This window comes from Oreochromis niloticus, linkage group LG4, assembly GCF_001858045.2.
Source record: "Oreochromis niloticus isolate F11D_XX linkage group LG4, O_niloticus_UMD_NMBU, whole genome shotgun sequence".
Classification (NCBI taxonomy): domain Eukaryota; kingdom Metazoa; phylum Chordata; class Actinopteri; order Cichliformes; family Cichlidae; genus Oreochromis; species Oreochromis niloticus.
The window spans coordinates 18,059,054-18,080,563 of NC_031969.2; the positions used below are offsets into that span (position 1 = coordinate 18,059,054).

Below are 21,510 nucleotides of genomic sequence, written 5' to 3' on the forward strand. Positions count from 1 at the left end.
GTGTTTCGCTCCTGGAATGATGGAAGCAGGAACAGCAGGAGGAAAATAAACTGCACAACTACATGTAGCCAGAAGGACATAAAAAAATGAGCACATGTATTTTAACAAAAACAGTTCCTGCAACTCTTCGTAATGGTGGTTTACATTACATTTTTTTCTCTCTCTCCTATAATAATTAGTAACGTAAAAACAGGCAATGTGGGTGTTTCACAATGTCTATGTGTAACGCACTGTTATAGTAACACAAAAGTAGAACCCCACAACGGTATTGTAGGAAAATAGGTCAGTGACCTAGAGTAGCACTGGTAAGTTGTCAGTAAAGTTGGGTAAGATTATATAAAGTCCAGCATGGTTGGTGGTCAAGTGTGTAACAATAAGTCTTGTCCATTTGTTTGCTGGAGTTTGTAAAGTTGTCTAGTCTTGGTCCTCAGGTAAAGGAAGGAAAAAATGATTCTTTTAAGGATCTATGTTGTGCAAATATCCATAAACAAACACATGCGAGAAGGTGAAAGGCTCATTTCACAATGAATGACCAATACAGTACAAGATTGAGCCTGGGTTGCATCAGCATGTGCATGAGAAAAGAGAGACTAGTCACAGATCCCCTAAGTGTAAAATAACCACAAACAGTTATGAGGTAGAGGTCACACACTGCTAGTGTTTTATTGGGCAGTTACATACGTGCATTAGGTCAAATACAAATCTGACCATTAGTAATGGCAGCAGACGGCACAGCCAGAGAGACATGGAGCACCCACCGATAGAAAACAAGCCTCAATTCCATGTCCACAAAACACAAGCTTAAATATCCCACTTCGCGGGTATTAAAGACATTCAGTTACCACTTTAAAGATAGCCAGAATTTAGAGGAATACATGTTGCAACCAGGACTTAAGCTTCATAAGAGCAAGTTAACACAATACACTCTGTTACAGATGCAAAGATACAGAACACACAAACAGAAAACTGTCAAAGTTCCCTTTAAAGAATCTCCTGTTACATTTTTAGTAATCGTCCTTGTTCAACTTGCGTGGTAGATGTTTTTATATCTGCTATCTGGCAATGATAATAAACCCTCAAAACCAAGTGTAACCATACAGCATGAAAGAAAATTAAAGCTCATTATTATTATTATTATTTTAATCTAAAATACATTGATTACACAAATACATTTTTAATGTCACCTTTGCATCTATGTTAGCAAGAAGCTTTACAACTGAGGTGCAAATGGGCTGCCTCTGATTAACAAGGCTTTTGGTCTTAAATGGACTGAAAGGAGAAAAAGAAAATGTTTTTGAAGTGCAGAGCAGTGCTAAAGTGAACTGGAAAAAGAGCTGCAAATAAGACGGATTTTCTATTTTGCCTCAGATCAAAGACAAAACCTTTCTCGGCAGAGCAACTTTGCTGAAATCAGTCGGTCATAGAAATGCTTGGCAACAGCTCCAATGAGAGCAGATGAATCATAGCAGGTTGAAAATGCACAGGAAATAAAGTGTAATGTGTTTGACTGCACATAATCAGAAAGAAAGTAAAATCATGCTTGCTTCCCGCACGCTTCAACCTCGGCCTCAAAAACATCAGTTGTTCGTTTCCCTTTTTTGTTTTTTAACCATGAATTATAAAAATACAGAAGGGGAAAACAAAATAATACTTAAACCTTTCAGTGTTCCTGATATTATTATGAGCCAATAGATTTTTTACAGAAACCACAGTTTCTGTATTTTGAGGTATATTGATTAAATACTATGGAGTATGTGAAGATTTGCCTGTGTGAATACATCTCTTACCACAGCACACTTGTCTTGTAGATGATTATGTTGCCAGTGCTAAGCTGACATTTAAATCTTTATTTCTGTGTTGCATCTTTCTGTAATTTCCAACAGTCCAATGGTCCATCTATCCACTTGTTAGGCAAACAAGCGCACTAATTACATAGTTAGAAAAGTTATGTGCAAAATGAACTCATTCTTAAGATCATTTCCCATCCCCTAGAAAAATAGTAAGCATCTTGTAAACACAAAAGGACAAAATACAGATTTTTTTTTTTTTGCTTCAAAGTGCACAGACATTAACGCGGCGGTGGAGGGGGAAGGAAAATTTTGACAATCCAGCAACTTATTTTGAGCATGTGAATGTCACTATTTTTCAATTGGTAAAATGAAGAACTAGTTGGTCATTAAAGCATCAATATTCTTTGGAATGGCTTAAAGTGTTTGCAGTTTGCGGCACTTTTCTACATTAACTTCTTGTAGCTTTTCAATGGGCATCTTCCTTCCCCTTAGCTATCTGAAATAGATACGAGATAAGAGTGAATCCTAACTAGTACATTTTTTGATTTTTATTATTCTTAATTCCCTTTGGTTAGAGGAATGCTGGCATACACATTTTAAAGAGATTAGCTAATATTATAATCCTAGTTTGCAAAATTAGCCTGCTAACATGAAACTGTTCATTACAGTGCCTTAAGCAAACTGGGTAATAAGAGGTGCTGCCCTGCCACACATATCTCAGTATTAAGCATAACTAGAAATCTACAACTCTTAACAAATGCACTGATCGATCAGTATATAATACAGAAAAAATAAAACAATTAATGCATAAATAAGCATTTAGCTGAAATGTAGTAAAATAACACAATATACTCCTAGTTAAATGCTTCCATACTGACTCTGTGAGTAGACCTTCAGAGAAATTTCCCAGTAATCTCGCGGTCATGTGTCACATTTTTAAACCACACGACAGTTAAGTGAAGTTGTCCTCCTTTGGTGGCATGTTATGGAATGAGATGCAGGGCTGCGAGCAGTACATCCCACACTGACAGATTAATACATCCATATACAGTAAAACATAACGCGGTAATGCGCAGTAAACTTGTTGGACCTCTGATGGTTAGAGCGACACTCTGGCAAGATAACAACGAGGAGGTGGAGATCACTTGCTACACCAATGCCAGTCAGCAATGAAATAGGACTAGGAGGATTGTTTTGGAGGGTGGCGGGTGGGGTCATTTTGGGCCAAGACCTTTAGATGCCCTGGAGAGAAACCGAGGTCCTCTGAGAACAGTCTACAAGGCAAAGAGGGCATCTTCCGTCCGTTCAGTCTTCTTATGGGAGCCACTCGGGGCACGGGCGGGGTGGGAGAGGTTAGCAGGGTTAGGTCCTGGGGGAGATGGCAGAGTGTCTGCAGCCTTAGCTCGCTCCTCCAGGAACTTATCAAATTCTGAAAGAAACAAATTGATTTGTCAGAAACATGGAAGCTGAGGGTCACAGTGTTAAGACTCTCAATCATTCCCACACACATTTGAGCTAACAGAACACACCCATAGGTGTGAATTAACTGACTATACCTTCACTAGTTACCCCTTCTTCAGCAGCATCACCTTTCTATTAAGAAGAAGAAGAAGAAAAAACATGACATAAGACACAAATTTCTATAGAAAACTATCAAGAACGGAGTTAATTAATGTGAGTGTAAAATCAACAACACAAGCGGCACAAGTCAGCTGCCTGTAAAGTTCCCACAAACTCCAAACAGAGTGGCTCATGAAGGATCCGTCTGTCATGCATCCTCCCCACATTTTCCACAACGAGAAACCTTCTAGAGCCCCACCACAACCACCACATGCACAAGTTAAAGCAGACCATTGCAGCTGCTTTAGGTTAATTATCATTAGCACTGTTTCCACATATGTCTCACCTCATGGCAAACAGTTATGTAAGTGATTGCTGGAAATGATTAAGGTGAATGATTAAGGTAAAGATTTTAAGTAAAAAGAAAACCAAGGTCAAATGTATGCAGTTATAAGAAATGGTTGGATGAAAAGTGCTTTAAGGGTGGAAAAGAGGGAGAAAGAGAGGGTAGAAAAACAAAAATATGAATTAAGGTTAAAAAAAAATGAAAAATTAAAATCTCACCACGTCAGTACAGAGCCACTCCTCTATGTCATCCATGACAGAGGACTGCGATACTGGGATCTATGGAGCAAAGCCATGGACAACAACGAGGGGTAGCAACAAAGCCACACGACAACAAAAACAACGTAACACACGCACACACACAAAAACAAGAATCACCAGAGGCTCAGGAGTAAAGATAAAAAGAAAAACAATAATAATAATAAAAAAATGCTTGAAAGACACACTCAACCTCTCTTGATTCTGTGCCATTATTGTTTTATCATGTGCAACGAACTGCTGCCGAGCACTCCTCTGTATAAGAAGAGGACTTCCCGGCCTGTGTATTGTTCTCATTAACTCTGTACTGCTGACATGGCTTAACAGCTGCCGACTAATGTCACACACAGCCGTGCTAATTATTCCGCATCATTAGTTAATTAGCAAATCGCTTGAACGTGATTAAGAGATTGATTGGTTGGGAAAGGCTGAAAGCACAGGGAATGTCGAGAGGCACGGCAACCCTGCACACCCACCCACACACACACTCAAAAACACAGTGCGCACAGAGCATGAGCATTGCTGCATGGCATGTAGTGACACTGGTGATGGAAGCCATGTCAGACTGGATGGTGTCCATTTGTGTTCAAGGTTGTTTGAGCACCAAATAATCAGAGTGATTAAGGTGTTTGAGACATTACAGGAGGAGGGGAAAAAGTGTATGTTAACCGTGACTCAAGAAACCTTCTCTGAGGAGTAACTGGTAAATTTTTTAAAAGTTACTTGAACCCTTTAAAAATTAAAGTCTCCAACATTAATTTCATCTATTTTGACACAGTTAAAGACCATCGCCCAGTTTCAAAGTTAACTAGAGAGAACAAAACCCATTTCCTAAGGCCTTTACAGACACTAGAAAAACACTGGTGGGGTTTCCTTGTGAGATCACAGGTTATGCATATCAAAAGATAGGCCAAGGCAGAGTGGCAGTGAAAAAATGCATGCAGCTGTGTGAACAACGGAAGGAAAAAATAGAAAAAAGAGCACAAAAAGAAGTCTGTCCTCATTATGACTCACAACAATAGCACTGATATAACTTCAAAGTGTATAACATTGTGCTGAACGTTTATAAAATCAACATATCATCTTCTTCTACATCTACTGCTTCATCTGTTAGTTGGTTTATGAGTTAGAATGTGAGGTTATAGTGAACTGTATAATATCTAAGATCCACAGACCATTAGAGGACAACTGACAAAACACTCACCACTACACAGCAAACCACAATCACTTCTAATAATTCTCTTATGTTTGGCTGATATTTCATGAGTACTTGGACTCGCTGATTGGATTTTGCTGTGTAGCAGGAGCATCTGTACTCCTCCGCTTTTTTTAGTGAGTGACTGTTAAATGATGATGGAGCTTGGTCAAAGTTCCTAGTGACCCATCAGCCTCATTTTAACATCCATGGAGGGGTTAATGTGAGCACCAGTAATGAGTATAGTCTTTAAACGCTTGGGTCAAAAGAGTACAATAGAGGTGGGCAGTATGGGTAAAAAATTCTGTATTAATATGCCAACCAATTTGGGAGCTACAGTCAGGGTAAAAAGAAAGTACCCCTTCGTCAATTTTACGGTTTTATATACAAGGTTATGCTATCAATTTCAAAATCCTACATTGCCTTGTTCTCAAGTTATTGTATTCAGAAAGCTTACTCTGACTTTGAGTTCAAAGTCGCTGAGAATGAGTTTGAAAATCCTACGTCACCTTGTTCTTGAGTTATCGAATTCACAAACTTGGGTGCCCACGCCATTCTTTTTCAGTCATTTTGTTGTAGATCTGCTGCTGTGCTTAGGATCATTGTGCAGTTGCATGACCCAATTTGGGCCAAGCTTTTAGTTGTTGTCCTCATATTTGACTCTAGAAAAGTGACTACAAGGTGTTTATATCCTGTGGCTGCAAAACAAGCCCAAATCCTCACCACTCCACCACCGTGCTTGACAGTTTATTTGAGGCTTTTTCGTTGATATGCTGTTCAGCACTTTGAATTATAGCCAAATATCTCCACCTTGGTGTCATCAGTCCAAAGGACTTTGTTGCAGAAGTCTTGTGGTTTATTCAAATGCAGTTTTACAAAACAGGCTCCTGCATGTTCTTTTTAGAAAGAAGACACTTTCTACTACAAGCCACACTTGTTCAGTCTTTTTCTAATCAATTTAACATGCTAACTGAGGCCTGTAGCTCATGGTTTTTTGCAATTTCCCTGAGCATTGCACAGTCTGACCAAGAGGTGAATTTCCTGGAAAGTGACACGGTGTAATATGCCATGTTTTGCCCTTGAGGCTGCATTTACCTCATTTTAAGACTTGCTAAGAACCAGTTGTTTTTTTTATGGCCTGTTATGTAAAAACTTCTAGCTGAAAGAGGGTGTGTTTTCTTTTTATCATGACCGTAAGTGTAACTCAGCAGAAGCTGATTCCAAAATAAGCCCTAGTTTAAATATCTGTAATGACATATTGCCCAAGACTACAGTACAATATCTAAACTAGGCATGGACATGGATGTTCTTAGAAGGAAAAGCCACTTGGAAGTAGGACTGTTGGGAAGATTTGGGAAAAAGGTGAGATGAGGCTGAAAATGAAGCGCAGCTCATGAGGATGATGGACAATGCCGGAGGAGGCTGACATGAGGTGGACATGAGGGAGGGGTAGGAGGACACACTGTGGATAGAGTCCTCACCATTCCTTGGGTAATAAGCCAGCTGTCTATGGGCAGCTCCTGATCTGCTGGGTTATCATCCCCTTTAACCCTCAGCTGAATCAACAACAGAATAACACCTTACACAAAAGAAGAAAGGCCCCACCACCACAGCATAGCACAAAGTGCAGAGAGAGAGACAGAGAAGAAGTCAAATGTGCAAAAGACGACTGAGAGAGGAGGGAATAAATGAGGCCAACATAAGAAAATGGCAAAGGATCACTGCATAAAGATGAAAATGAGGAAAGTAAAGAAGGAACAAAGAAGAGATTTAAAACTCAGTGAAGTATACGTTCTAAACAAGGAATAAATCACCTAAGGCAACTAAAGAATGGTGCCACCTTTTTGTTTATGTGTGTGTGTTCCTGGAGATAGCCAAGCAAATATACTGCAATGAGTGCTCAGAGAGAACAACTAAAAATCTTGAAGCTAGTCAGTGATTTTGAGTTTCTGTGAACGCTGACTTTAGAGATGAGCAGAAACTGGATTAAAGGAAGAAAAAAGACATCTGCTTTGAAGAATGAGAAACCTAAATGCATGTTTTTTTAATAACTGGGAGAAGTGCTGACACTAATGGCTAAAAAGTACCAGTGGTTCAGATACAGTATAAAAACTCCCAGTTAGACTTTGCTCCCATCTTCTGTATATAAAACTCATTTATATGCTTATGACTGGCATAGACACCATAGACAACACCACTATATTCTAAGTATTCAAAAATGAGAAAACCTCAGGCCTCTGTTTGGTCAAAGTTCAAGAAGCACTGCATCAGGACAAATGTCACTGTAAAGTATTCAGTGTTACAAGCAATCACATGCAGGGAGCTAAAAAAGCTTGTCTGCCATGCTTATTTGTACTCACCCCTCCTGTATTCTGTTGTCTAACACCCAAAGCAGAGGCCAGGCCACCCAGAGCCTGAGGGTCTTCATATTTTACACTATGTACAAAACCAGAAACAGATTTAAGAAGAATTAAGCTGTATATAAAAAAAATTAGGAGCAGAGATTATGTTTGACAGCTTTTTAAAAAAATATCATCTCTGTCCAAATAGAAGACAAGCAAGACATTTCTTATTAAGTAAGAGAAGAATAAAGTGCAACAAAAGTCTTCAGTTCTGTCCAAACTAGGGATTTTGTCGATTCATGGCATAGACCCCTTGAGCCAAAACACACCCCAGTGGACCCCTTCGTTCACAACTTGCATAAGCAAAAAAACAGTAACATAAGTAGTGGAAAAAATGTGCAAAAATACTTATTTATTCACAATGAGTAGCCAAAAGTAACACAATAAACTAGCCGCAGGGAGAAAATACCAGATTAACATCCAGCCTGTCCCCATAGGAATTCAAAAGGCACTCCAGGAAACATACCAGATATGATGCATTTCAGAAATGTAGTGAGCACATTACAAATAGCTATTTATCAAAATAAATTACATCAAGGGAGCTAAATTAAATGTAGACCTACTTTTTGCGCTGTTCAGCCAGAGAGCTCCCCCTGGTCTGTGCGAACATGTCAAAGTCGTCCGGGTTCTGGGCCGATTGAGATGGCGGGGTGCCGCTCGCGCTTTCTGAGCCTACATCTGGATCAAGAGGGTGGCAGGAGACAGCAGAACATGGAGAAGGGCAAGGATTAAAGTAAAATGAAAGAGGATGAAAGAAGTGGCACAGAGAAATGAATTTAAAATTAATGCAGCAAAGTTTAAGACTTCCTAATTATAGACCGGACTTCTGTTTCACCACTCCAGTTTGGCAATGTGTAATTACCATATATTACTGCACAAAATATAAGAGGTAATCCCTCTAAGGTTGAACCACAACACTTCAGTGAATTTCACTGCAATGAATTAAAAACAATTAGCTAAGAATTTAACTTTTGTCATGTAAGAAACAGCAAAGGTCTGCAGGGATTCGAGAGGACAGGAAGCTCCAACAATTTCTAAAAACATGCTTTTACTTTGTCTGTATGGATCTCGAATGGATTAATAGGAAAATTTAAATCTACAACAATATAAAGATGCTTCTTGTGCACCTTTTACTATCCTAAAAAACAGACTTTATTATATTTTATTCTTACCAAGTCCAGCTAGAGCACTGGATAGCGATGCTGCAGTGGGGTTGCGGGCAGGAGAAGCCGTGGCTCCAACAGTGGAGCTAGGTGGAGGGCTGGATGTGATCCGTGGTGTTACCACAGCTGGGGATCCTGGGCCCAGGTCTATCAGGTTGTCCTCTGTGGCTTCAGTTAACATCTGAAAAGAGGAGAGCAAGTGAAATATACTCGTTAACGACAAATATAAAACAATGCAACTATGCAGCATTTGTGACACCAACTAAAAGATGAAATAATTGTTTTTTCCCCCATTTTTTAAATCAGAAGAAATGCTCCAAGCTACAGAAATGCTACACAATTTCAGACAACACTCTCAACCAGCAGTTGTAGATTGGCAGCTATGCAAAGGAGCAATAATGGAGCCGAATAAACAGCTGCAAGAGATTACAGATGTGTGAGAAGGAACACCATGAAAGGTGGAGGGAAGGGAATAAAACATCTAGTTTCACACAGTAGAACCAGTGTTCACACATCACAGGGCTCTAAACACGAGATTCATATAACAGACGTTTTGACAGTCATCACTCAGTTCATCCCAGCACACTGGCTTGGACTGAATGTGGTCGTGGTGTTATACTTGCCTCCATCAGCTAGCCACAACACAAACAGATAGAGCACACAGAAAGATCAACAAGCTGCAAACACAAACAGCTATGTGGGATGTAGTGAGAGATGGTCCAGTCCATTGGCAAATGTCTCAAACTGGCAAATGTGCACTTTTTAATGGAAGTTTGGCAGCGCTCAGCTCGTTCAGTTTTACAAAGCACTAAAATGCATTCCACTTGCATTACAAATGAATGCGGCTATGGTAAACAGTTGAGAGGGATTATTAGTTCAGATAATGTTTGAATCATCTCTCACAGCATCCATAATGTTAGGCCAAGGTATATGTAGTGAAATGTGAAAAAAGAATATAATAATGATATGTGCAAAAAGAAAACATGCAATTCAGCCATTAGGCCTCTGTTCTTTGTTTCTAGTCTTTGTTGATGGTACTCACCCCATTGTTCTGTGCAGCTCTACCTGACCTGTACCTCTCATACCTGTGAGCAACATGAAAAAACAAAACAAAACAAAAACAAAACAATTAACGCTTTGCCACACGCTCTCTGAGCTTAAACGCTCTTTTAACACAAACATGATGAAAGAAAAGTTTTAGCATTTAGAGCCCACAGAGCACATAAACAATGCACAGTGCTTTACCGTGCAATATTTGGACAATCACAAATCTTGATTCATAATGATTCAGTTATCTTAGCTGATCTGACCCACTTATGTAACCTTATGAACTACAGTGAGTCCGTTTGACCTGTTATATCACGATCTGTGTCATGCAGGTTTTTCTTTTTTAAACCTGATAAGCTTAGTTCTAGTGATATCTAGAGATTCATCTTTAAAATTGTGCTCGAGAGCTCGCCAAACCAGAAAAGCAAAACCTAACAAGCACTAGTGATCGAGGTAGTAGCCAAAATACACAAACATGTATTCTTTTTTGTGACACAAATAAAGTTTGATTGAATTCACCTCTCGTATCGGAGGAAAATGTTGTTGAGGTCATCATTTGCGTGTAGGAGCTCCTCGGTCACTTCCTCATTAGAGACACGCGAAATCAGCTCGACCACTCTCTGCTGCATAGCTCGGCATGTTCTGTTCAGCTCCTTGACAGAGTGTCACATGAACAGATTGATCAATACATTAAGTTATAAATCAATTTGAGAAAAAGAGAGCTGCAGAGAAACTGACAAGCTGACACATACTCAGACAGTCAAGCATGTGTTTGTCTGTCTACTGATGACTCAAAAAACCCTCTATAAACCACTCCATTTGCCAGTACATAAACTGTTATGCTGCTTATTTATGACTCACGAATGGGTGGGGAGCATTCTATAAATATAATACAAAAGGCTTTTAGTGTTAAGCAAGTCAAAAATATTTGCCCAACTAAATTCTGTTACAGTTTTCTCTACATTACCTGAAACAAATAGCAAAGTGAGTCAGGTACTACATAACAGTTACACTGGCACAGGCTCTTTAGCCTGGGGCCAGACACTTGGAGCCGATACAAATACCTGAGGGGTTTTTGGCCTTCAAAGATTAAAATCTGCATGAGCTTGCATGAGAAAATGTTGCCATTTGACCTGCTTAATTGCCAGTTTAAGGAATTTTACGACAGAAAAATGGCCCTTGGTAGGTTAGCAAGAAAACTTAAACCATAACACCCCCTGGTGGCTGCACAAAATTACAACACTTGACAGTTAAAAGCAGTGTTGGAAAGAATTTGGCTTTCTGAATGCACATCATGCATGGGGGTGTACATAAAAAAAGAATTCACAGGAGCCTATATTAAATGGTCTGATAAGAAAGAATGTGACAGAAAAATCTGTGATCTTTAAAGACTCGTGCTTAGGAATGGCAAATGTCTTCTGATATGCATTAAGAATTGAATTAAATTGATGCCAAGTTTGGTTTTATTTTGTTTGGATTTTTGTTCTTTTTAACTACAATGAAGTTGTACACAACACAGGCAACTACTGAATGCATTATAATGAAATTCATAGTGTATTAATCTAACCTGGAGCAGTTCTAGGTCCGAAGCCTCTTCCTGGCCTGGGACCATCTCAGTTAGCATCTCCGACATGACTTTGACGTTTCCTCGCACTACGTCCAGCTCACTACGCAGCCGGGCAATCTGAAAGCACACAAGATCAAAGGTCAATGAAAAACATTTGGACTAATTTGGTATCGGCAGCACAGCAGTGTAAGTTGAAACTGTATTTAAGTTTTAAACTCACTAAACACTGAATAAAGCTTTTTTTTTTCTTTTCTTTTTAATTACAGAGTTAGAAAACGCTATGTGAATTAATTTAGCTGAACAAAGGTTGGTGTCCCTCACCTGTTCAGGAGTTGCTGTGATGGGGTTGGGAATTTCAGGGGCCTGTGTGGCAGGGGGAACGGGTGAGGCAGGTTTAGGAGTCGTGGGATCAGGTGAGGTTGGGGCAAGGTACTTGACCATGGCTGGATCCACCTCTGGTGTGCCCTATGATAAAAATAAATACATAAATAAATAAAATTAACAAACTTGTTTGTTTGTTAATTTTATTTACCCCAAAAAGCAAAACTCTAGGCCAGTTTATTAGGTGCACCTGTTCAATGGCTTATTAACACAAATAACAGATCGGTCAGTGACAGGAACTCAACTCAGACATTAAATCCAAGAAGGGATGGTCAAGACGACCTGCTAAAGTTTAAACCGAGCATCAGAATGGGGAAGAAAAGTGACTTAATTGACCTTGAATTTGACACGGTTGTTGGTACCAGACAAGATGGTCTGAGTATTTCAGAAACAGCTTATCTACTATCTCCGGCGTTTACAGAGAATGCTCTGAAAGACAAAATATCCAGCAAGCGTCAGTTCTCTGGATGAAAATAGACGCCTCGCAGATGTTAGAGGTCAGAGGACAATGACCACACTGCTTTGACCTGATAGGAAGGCAACACTAACTCAGATAAGCATCTCTGAACACAGAAACACATGGTGTGTACATTTAAACATGAAATTGATGGTCTACAATAACAGAAGACCAGTGATGCTACAGTTTGAATGGGCTCACCAAAATTAGACAACATAAGATTGGAAAAATGTTGCCCCTTCTCAGTTTCTGTTGGAACATTCAGATGGTAGGGTCAGAATTTGGGATAAACAACATGAAAGCATGAAACAGGAGATTCCCATCGTGGATGTGCAGCTGACAAATTTGCAGCAACTGTGTGATGCTGTGATGTCCACATGAACCAAAATCTCTGAGGAACGTTTCCAGCACCTTGTTGAATTTATGCTATGAAGAATTAAAGCAGCTCTGAAGGCAAACATTGGTACAACCAAGCACTAAAAAAGTTTGCCCAACAAAGTGAATGAATGTATTTGTGTATTTCTCCCCTACCCTCTGTGGTGTGTGAATTGGAGACAGTGCATCCAGGTCTGCCATTGGGAACTCAACGCCTTTCCTCTTCAGTTCCTCATAAATATGCACCACCCCAGTTAGATCAGGACTACTCCTGAAGGCATCAGCCCAGGCCTGTCAAAACACAGACAAATTATTTAGTATGCTCTCAATTCTTGGTATTAATAAAACCAACTAAAATTAAAAAAAACAAAAACTGAATGAAAGCACGTAACATTACTAGTACAGACATTATTTTGCTCCAATGCTTAGGGAATTTCTTTCTTTCTTTTTTAAATTAGCCAAATATCTCTTCAAGAAGGCTATCCACACGACCTCCTTCAAAACGTTCCTATTAATATTTAAGGGGGCGCAAAAAGAGAAATGGAGAACACCATCTGTTGGCTGAGGTGACCTCAGGTAACCAGATAAAATCACAAAAGGCTGAAACTGTTGTGCAACACATGTGAAGAGGCACATGTTGTGCCCACCTGATTTAAAATTCTGCAATGGAGTGTGTTGGTAAAAGCAAAAAAAAGGAAAATATGTAGCAAAAGAATTTTATCATTAAAGACAGCAAATAGAGAGAGCGCTCCAATACCTGTATAAGAGACAGGACTTTGTCTTGTACGATCGTTGGGGGGTTGGCTTTGGGGGAAATGATCTTTACCAAAACACCATCAATAAAATCTCTGTTGGCCACCTGGACATGAAACCTGTGACCACAGTTCTTCACACATGTCTCCAATACCTACAGGAAGAGAGAAGATTAAACAAAGATGCTTGAAAGATGCTTAAAAAAAGTTTATGTGTGTGTGTGTGTGTGTGGGGGGAGCAGCAGAGAAAAGGCAGACTTAGTCAGTATTTTGCTGCACATAGGGCCTTCTAACTAGCAGAGCTATCAAAGATGTGGGAGGACATAACGATAGCTCAAAGGGCATGGTCACTGTAAACAAATGGAAAGAAGAGGCAGAAAAACACAGGCCATGCAGTGGAAGGCAGAGGAGACGCAGCAGAATAAAATGACCAGGAGCACAAGATCAGTAGTGTTTTCCCTTTAATGTGACATTAAAAGCCTACACACTAAAAAGCATCAACACCATGGGCATGGCCCTCTGAGTCATTTTTGTCTACCAGTGCCTTGCTCATATATTCAGTGACTTTATTCCTAGTTTTGCAATATAGTTCCAAGAAGAAGTATGAACTTACCGTTAGTGCGAGCATAACTTCTCTGTAGTTCTTGTTGCCGCTCAGTCTCTTCTTCAGCGCCCGCATAGCATCTTTTGGCCTAGACAGAAACAGCAGAAAAGTTACAGCTGCACACAGTACCCTCTGCTTATAGTGAGCGCAACGTCACAGACTTTGATGGAATAGACTCTCCTGTGTGCCACAATAACAGATGCGATTCAAGTCCGTCAGCATAACTATTTGACTAAAACAGAGAAGTACTGTCACACCATCTGCCTCACTCTTTTCTCTCTGTGTGACTATACTGTAAGTCTGTCCCACAGCAAGATCAAAAGCTGTCCATGCATGAAGAGTTCAGATTGGCTGTCGGCCTAACATTGTCCATCTTCATTGCAGATGAGACGGTACGCTTTTATGGACTACCTACTGAGCTACAGTACATTTACAGAGTGAAGGAGCTGAAACAGAGAGAAATGGAGGGAAGCATAAAGTCTTATATATATGGTCCCCAGACAGCCCTTTGCACATGACTGAGTTTAGTGAATATAATCTACCCAGCATTTCTGATTCTCTCTACAGTTCCCTGTTGTTTCCTGTATATCTATTTTCGCTATATCTTGATTTAGTCCTTACCATCTGCTGTCAAACTTTCATAATTAAATGCACACATTAGCATGTGTTAAAACGTTGCACAAATGTTTGTGCTGCATTTCAAACTCTGGAATTAAGGAGACTTGATCTACTAGCTGAACATCTTGAAGACAATAAGTTCTGTGAAGCTGAACTTATGCCTTCTGTTTTGCTGCATGTGTGACCCAGAGGGCCCCGGTGTCGCATGTCAAGACAATGAGTGTGTGTAGGCATGAAGAATGTAAAAAATAAAGTAAAAGGGGAAGCAAAAAAAGAGTACATATTCTTCCACAAAAAATACATTTTGCTATTTAACAGAAAATGGAAGTGTCTGATTATCATGCATCAATGTCTGTAACAGGTTAAGACTTTTTTAAGACAACAATGTGATTGGTCACTTGCAATGTTGAACCTGGAACAACATTTATTATGATGATGTGGGAACAACACCGACACGAGGATATCAGATCATCCAGAAAGGCACGATCCGAAACCTCAAATTATAACAAACCGGTTTCTTGAATAAGAACATGAGTTCTCTTTAGCTGAATGAGACGACAACCATGAGCGGAAGCTTGTCAAAAATGTAAATGTGGTTAGTAAGTACGGTTTCAGCGTTTTTTTGGGAATCCTGGAACTTTCTGATCACACATTGTACATTAACTACGAGCCAGTGTTTTGTGGTAATTAATTCTGATATTATGGGCTTTACTGCATGGCAGTTATAATCATTATATTACGCAATGCAGAACCCAATTAATAACAATATTATTAGTGCATTCTGATTAAAACAGTCATTCAGATTTACTTATTTGTGGCCAAAGGTCTAACTGAATTTCTCCATGCCCAGATAAAGCTTTCCATGTTAGTAATAATAAACTCAGCTTTGTATAAGCTCAATAAATAAATGCCAATCATCTGGTTTTATGGCTGCAAATCTATATAATTTTGGAGACTTGTTCACCAAGTGCAGGCTGGGCATTTTTCAGTGTGGGAGGCTGACATGAGAATCTATTCATTCATTCACTCATTCATTCATTCATTCATTCTGACAGTAAGACAGTCGGTCAGTCATACCTAAAGAAACAAAAGGCCATGTGTAGTAGAGTGTCTGTCAGCAAAGAACAGTGGGCAGTGAATTATTTGCTCGAGCCTCTCAGTTAGCCACTGTGTGATAAAACAATGAATGTTTCATTACAAACCACAGTAGGAACTTGAGTCTTTTTGGGTTAAATACCCTTGCTAATCCCCCGTGATAAAGCAAATTATAACCTAATAATAATAATGAAGGAGCTTACCCTTCATCGGTTTCATTTATGATATCGCAGATCTCCATGTTGAGGGTCCAGTCCTCATTCTGTAGGCCTCCATCTGTTGCCCTCTCTGGAGGAAAACACAGTCACACAGTTCAACTGTTATGTTAATTAGCTCACTGCAGTGTACGGTCTATGCAAAAGGCAAGGTTCGTGTGACACAAATTACAATTGTTAGGACGTCAGTTAAAATCAGTTACAACTCATAACAAGAGATACATCAGTATATGCAATAAGTTCAGACTCAGTTGTGCAACAACACAAGATGTGACTATTGCTGAATAATAAGTTGTGGACATTAACCAGCGCTGGGGCTTGCACCGAAGGAAATGTTACTTTTGATAGAAAAATCCATGGCTTGCACAATGCCAGCTGTCTCATGTGTTACCATGGTGCTGCATTTTAGCCAGGCTCAGTTGTTCTCAAGCTAAAGCACACTGATTAAAGCAACCCCTCATTTACATAACATCACAAGCACACTTGTGTAAATAAGCCAGCATGTGGTCAAAGACTTATCTATCCAGCCTTCAATCCATCCATCAATCTTCAATTGCTTATCTGGGTATGTCACAAAGCAGCAGTCTAGACATTCCTCCCCCCCGGGAAACCTCCTCCAGTTCGTCTGAGGGTTTCCAAGCCAGCTGAGAGATACAATCTCTCCAACATGTCCTGGTTCTGCATTGGAGCCTCCTCCCATGCTTGAAAGACCTCACCCTCCACAAGGCATCCTAGTCAGATTGCCAAAGCACCTCAACTGGCTTCTTGCAATGAGGGGAAGTAGGCCATATCCTGAGCCCCTCCCGAATGACCATGCTGCTTAACCTACCCCCAGCCACCTCGCTTGTATGCATTCAATTCGATTTAATTCATGTAGTGCTAAATCATTACTACAGTCACCTCAAGGCTGCAATCTCATTCTTTCATTCACTACCCAGAGCTCATGGCTCAAATGTGTCAGTAGAAACATAGATTACTGAAATAATAAATAGACCAATGGAAAATGTGACCAGATTTAACTCAGTACTACTTTTAACTGTTTGTTTTTGCAATTATAAATACAGATGAAAAAGCTTTTAAGTTCCCTTTTTGAGATGTAGGCACTCTGTGCAAGAAAGTGCCATAAATATAGCCAAACGGAAGAGTAATCTTTGTAAGAAGAGGTTTGGATGAAGTCTTGGGTCCGTAATCATGAGACTACCATTCTATTTCATTTTCACAACGCTGCAGTTTCCAGCTGTCACGGTAAACCCAAACATGCTATAAAATTTTGCCAAACACATGCTCCTCCAAAGCCTCCAACTCTAGTAAATTAACTGAAAAGAGCCAAGAAGTCAGTTGGGAAGTGGAAAGCCGAGATCTCAGAGGGAAAGCCACACTGACTGACAGTGAGTGATCCAGCTGTGCACTCAGTTTTAACTATTACAACATCCAAAAAAACAGAAGTTCCAATGACCTGCTCTCGCCTTCACACTCCACCCTTCCACTTAATAGCATTTTGGCTACAAGGAGGAAATAAGGGAAGCCAGACTGTGAAAGCTGACAAAGATGAACTGGCTCTGCAGTCATCACTGCTCCCCGCTCCATCTCCTTCTTCCTCAGCGGCCTTCCAAATCCATCCATCATGTCTGTGGAAGCTGCCGTTTTATAGAAACACAGAGACTTAGAGCAAAATTTTTAAAAAAGAAAAAAGGTTCTACTGAAGCAAAGTACGATACAGGTTCTGACTGCATAGATCGTCATTAGATGAGTCCTGAGTGTAGACAGGAGATGTTCCTCTGCGGGAAGCTCAGAGGCCCTCAGCAGGATGTCATGCCAGAGCCAGGGGTAACACAGGGCCATGCAACCACTGGACATGCCTCAAAACCATGACTTATTCATGCTTTAACTCCCCTCTCAAATCAACGTTTCACAGGCTGGGCAGCTTCAACAAACCCTTCTACAAAAATAAAAAGGCATGCAGTGAATTCAAACATGAATACCACTTAAAACACCTCTGAGTCCACCTTCTGAGTCTACAGCATCCAGAGCATGAGTTTGAAAGATTTAACCAGCTACTTCCTCTGGGATAACCCATGTAATCTCCTCAAGTGGATTGTCATGTTGTGGCAGGGCAAAGCACGGGCAGCAGAGGATAGAAGGAAGGGATGCCCCCCCTAAAACTCTGATCTATTCGTGTGACACACACTGTAAGGACACTGAACATGAGCCTACTAATGGAGTTAAATGCCTGCTAAGTGCATTAATTCACGGTGTTGTGTCAAAGCCCCCACCCCGGCCCTGAGAACTGACACCACACAAGTGAAGCCAGTCGATCACATGGCTTTAACAGAGGCAAGCTGTGCCATGCACTTGGCAACAAAGCCACAAAGTCCTTCTCTGGTTACAATGTGAACTTTTAAGACTCTTCTTTAATTCCTGCCTTTCGTTGTCTCCACTCTCACATATTTGCTATTTGTCCCATGCGTTTGTCTTGATATTATTTGATTGATTTCCTCTCATACACGTGCCCCGGTCATAGTAACAGCTGCCAAAGGTTGGTTGTCTTTATTAAATATGGACACAAATTGTGGTAATGCATCGGGCTCTTACAGCAATTAGATTTACCACACATCTCCACTGTCAGGCTTGAACTCTCACGTTCCCTTTGTGTCTGGTAAGATGATACTTTGCCCCTCCACTGAGGTGTACAGATCACTACCGCTGAAAATGACAGCTGGGTGTCAAGCCCCAAACAATGCAGCAACTCAACCGGAGAGATCTGGCAGGAGACACGGCCAATTCTGTGATGGAAGAGGGGGTGGGGGTCCAAGACATGCTGCATGCAAAAACAAAAATGCATCTGGTTCTGCCCAGTCGAGAGCTTGATTAAAGCACTATATGGCTCTGCAGAAAGTAAAAACATGAATAATTCTGACACTTAACCAAAAATACAGCAACTGTTGCATTTGGTCAAAGGCAAGCACAAACAAACACTGGGAGAAATTAAAAGTCTGGCACACATCTGTTTTGCAGGAGTTTGCCAAAGCATTAACTCTATTTCACAAAAACGGCGAAAAAAAGTAAAGTTCAATGTACCTACGTCACCTACAGTACACTCCTATTTTCACATTCTTCAAGTAAACATAAATTCTTATCTTTATACTTCATAAAACAGCTGTTATCAGTAGCCGGCTCATTGGCAGTTATAAAGACATGGTCAGGCCTTGATACCAACTATTATGAATCTCAGCTTGTGTTGAAAAACAAATCGGAAAATGCAAATATTGATGCAACCACACCAAAGGGATGCTGCAGCTCACGTATATATCTCCCCTGGGGAGAAAAAGCACCACACAGTATCGAGATTGGAGGGGAAAAACCTCCAGGCTGACCGCACAGTTTGGTCAACTATTGTTCAGAAACTAAGGAAATATGGAAGTTATCTGGGTCTCTCTTGAAGACACTTTAAGTCATGTCAATACAATAGCGTCAATTTCAGTTAACCTGATTTGTTCTTCTTAAGCTGCAATCAGTGCCTACACATATGCATGGTTATTTAACTTAATGCATTTCTTGTGATTACACCGGACTAAGTTATGGGTTAGCTGGCTAACATTAGCTGAGAGCCCATTCCAGGCAGATGACGTTTGCTACGATGACACCCGTTAGCTCGCTATTTCCACCTTTGAGCCCAGTAGTAAACAACATATGATGGCCCACATTCAAAGTACGTGAGGTGAAGGAAGCAGCAAGCCTTTAAAAAATAATTTCAGGTCTAACGTACCTATACACTGGCCCACGGGAGTACTGTACGGATTTCCAAGTAAGAACTCCATCTTGACAACAAACGATCCGCCCGGGAATGACAGGCTTCGGCCCAGAGGCAGTACTATCAAGTCCCGCCTACCAAGGAATTCTATTGGTTCAAAAAGTTCGACACGTACAGAGATCTTTGGACACGTATGGCTACAATCGATGTCAGTCACAGTTAGTAACTGAAGCTATGTTCAACAAACCTTTTCTACGTGCATGTATTTTATTCATTAAAGAGGGGAATAATAACTCTAAACAGCTAATAAAAAACAATGCAGACAAGGATTAAATCCTTGAAATATAAAAATTGAATGTTCATATTTGTTGACTATATATAGCTCATATCTTGAAAAAGCCACCTACCCCCCCAAAAAATACGCAAAATGTGTGATCCCAAGTAAACACAATTTCGACTTGTGGTGCTTTTACGAATATAAGAGATACATGCACATTACAAGTAAGTAAGTAAGTAAAGTTTATTTATATAGCACCTTTCACGGACATATGTCACAAAGTGCTTTACAAGGTAAAAACATAATACAGTCATAAAATACATCATAAAAACCCTGGTCTAATTAAAAGCTTTTTGAAATAAAAATGCCTTTAGCTGCTTTTTGAAGGTCTCCACTGAGTCCAAACCCCGTAGAAATAGGGGAAGTGCATTCCACAGTCTGGGTGCAACGGCTTGGAAAGATCGGTCCCCTCGGGTTTTAAAACGAGTGTGGGGGACCACTAAAAGGTTTTGGTTTGATGACCTCAGGTTACGAGTGGAGGTATGTGTACGAATCAAATCAGCAATGTGGGGGGGGCTTTCTCTGTAATGCTCTTAAAGTTAAAACTAGAATTTTAAAATGGAACCTGAATCTGATTGGTAGCCAGTGCAGCGACTTTAAAACAGGGGTCATATGAGCACCCTTGTTCGAGCAGGTCAGTAGCCTCGCTGCAGAGTTTTGAACAACCTGTAGGCGGGCTAGCCCTTTCATGTTTAGACCAGTTAACAGGCTGTTACAGTAGTCAAGTCTTGTAGAGATAAAAGCATGTATTATCATCTCGAGTTCACTTGTTGACACGATGGATCTAAGTTTAGAAATGTTCCTCAAGTGAAAAAAGCAGGTTCTTACAATCTGATTTAACTGTCCCTCCAAAGAAAAAGCTTCATCAAAAATAACACCCTGGTTTCTAAGGTTATGTTTCTGTGAGGAACCTAGGTCACCCAGTCGCCGTTTAATATCGGGTATTGCACTGCCTGGTGCAATAATCAGTTTCTGTTTTGGCCGGGTTTAACTGTAAGCAATTATTGTTCAACCATTGTTTAATGTTGGTTAAACAGTCAATCAGATTGGAGAGCTTATGAGCTTCAGCAGGCTTAAAAGAATAATATAGCTGAATATCGTCAGCAAAAAGATGATAAGATACTTCAGGAAACTGCTGTATTATCTGACTTAAAGGAAGAATGTATATTAAAAACAGAATAGGTCCCAGCACAGAGCCCTGAGGAACTCCACACAACAACTCTGTAGATTCCAACATGATCTGGTTTGCAGACACACTAAAACTCCTTTCAGATATATAAGATGAAGACCAGTCTAGAACAGAGCCAGACATCCCAACCAGGTCTCTCAGTCTGTTTATCAGGATGGTATGGTTGACTGTATCAAAGGCTGAGGTAAGGTCTAACAAGACTAGGACTGTGTATTCTCCGGAGTCTGCTGACATCATAATATCATTAATAACTTTCAGTAGTGCTGTCTCAGTGGAATGCAATTTACGGAACCCAGATTGACAACGGTCATGGATGTTATATTTCTCCAAGTATGCCGTAAGGTGGACAGCTACTGCCTTCTCAAGGAGTTTTGACATAAATGGGAGTTTGGAGATAGGTCTTAAATTT

At 40.2% G+C, this 21,510-nt stretch overlaps 1 protein-coding gene across 3 annotated transcripts; it reads right to left on the reverse strand.

The window, feature by feature from the left end:
* Positions 1-638: 638 nt before the first annotated feature.
* tom1l2a (target of myb1 like 2 membrane trafficking protein a) lies at positions 639-19,705 on the reverse strand. 3 transcript variants are annotated; one of them, XM_013276171.3, is made up of 16 exons: positions 19,591-19,705; positions 15,813-15,897; positions 13,906-13,984; positions 13,298-13,447; positions 12,697-12,831; positions 11,649-11,792; positions 11,328-11,444; positions 10,280-10,413; positions 9,756-9,798; positions 8,723-8,894; positions 8,114-8,228; positions 7,509-7,584; positions 6,630-6,704; positions 3,915-3,974; positions 3,347-3,383; positions 639-3,219 (listed from the first exon to the last, which is right to left on the reverse strand). In XM_013276171.3, the coding sequence occupies exons 1-16, from the start codon at positions 19,640-19,642 to the stop codon at positions 3,065-3,067; spliced, it is 1,629 nt and encodes a 542-aa protein (XP_013131625.1). In that variant the 5' UTR covers positions 19,643-19,705; the 3' UTR covers positions 639-3,064. The 3 variants fall into 3 exon arrangements, with proteins under 3 accessions (XP_013131625.1, XP_005457829.1, XP_005457830.1); XM_005457772.4 differs by lacking the exon at positions 6,630-6,704; XM_005457773.4 differs by lacking the exons at positions 3,915-3,974; positions 6,630-6,704.
* Between the last annotated feature and the right edge of the window lie 1,805 nt (positions 19,706-21,510).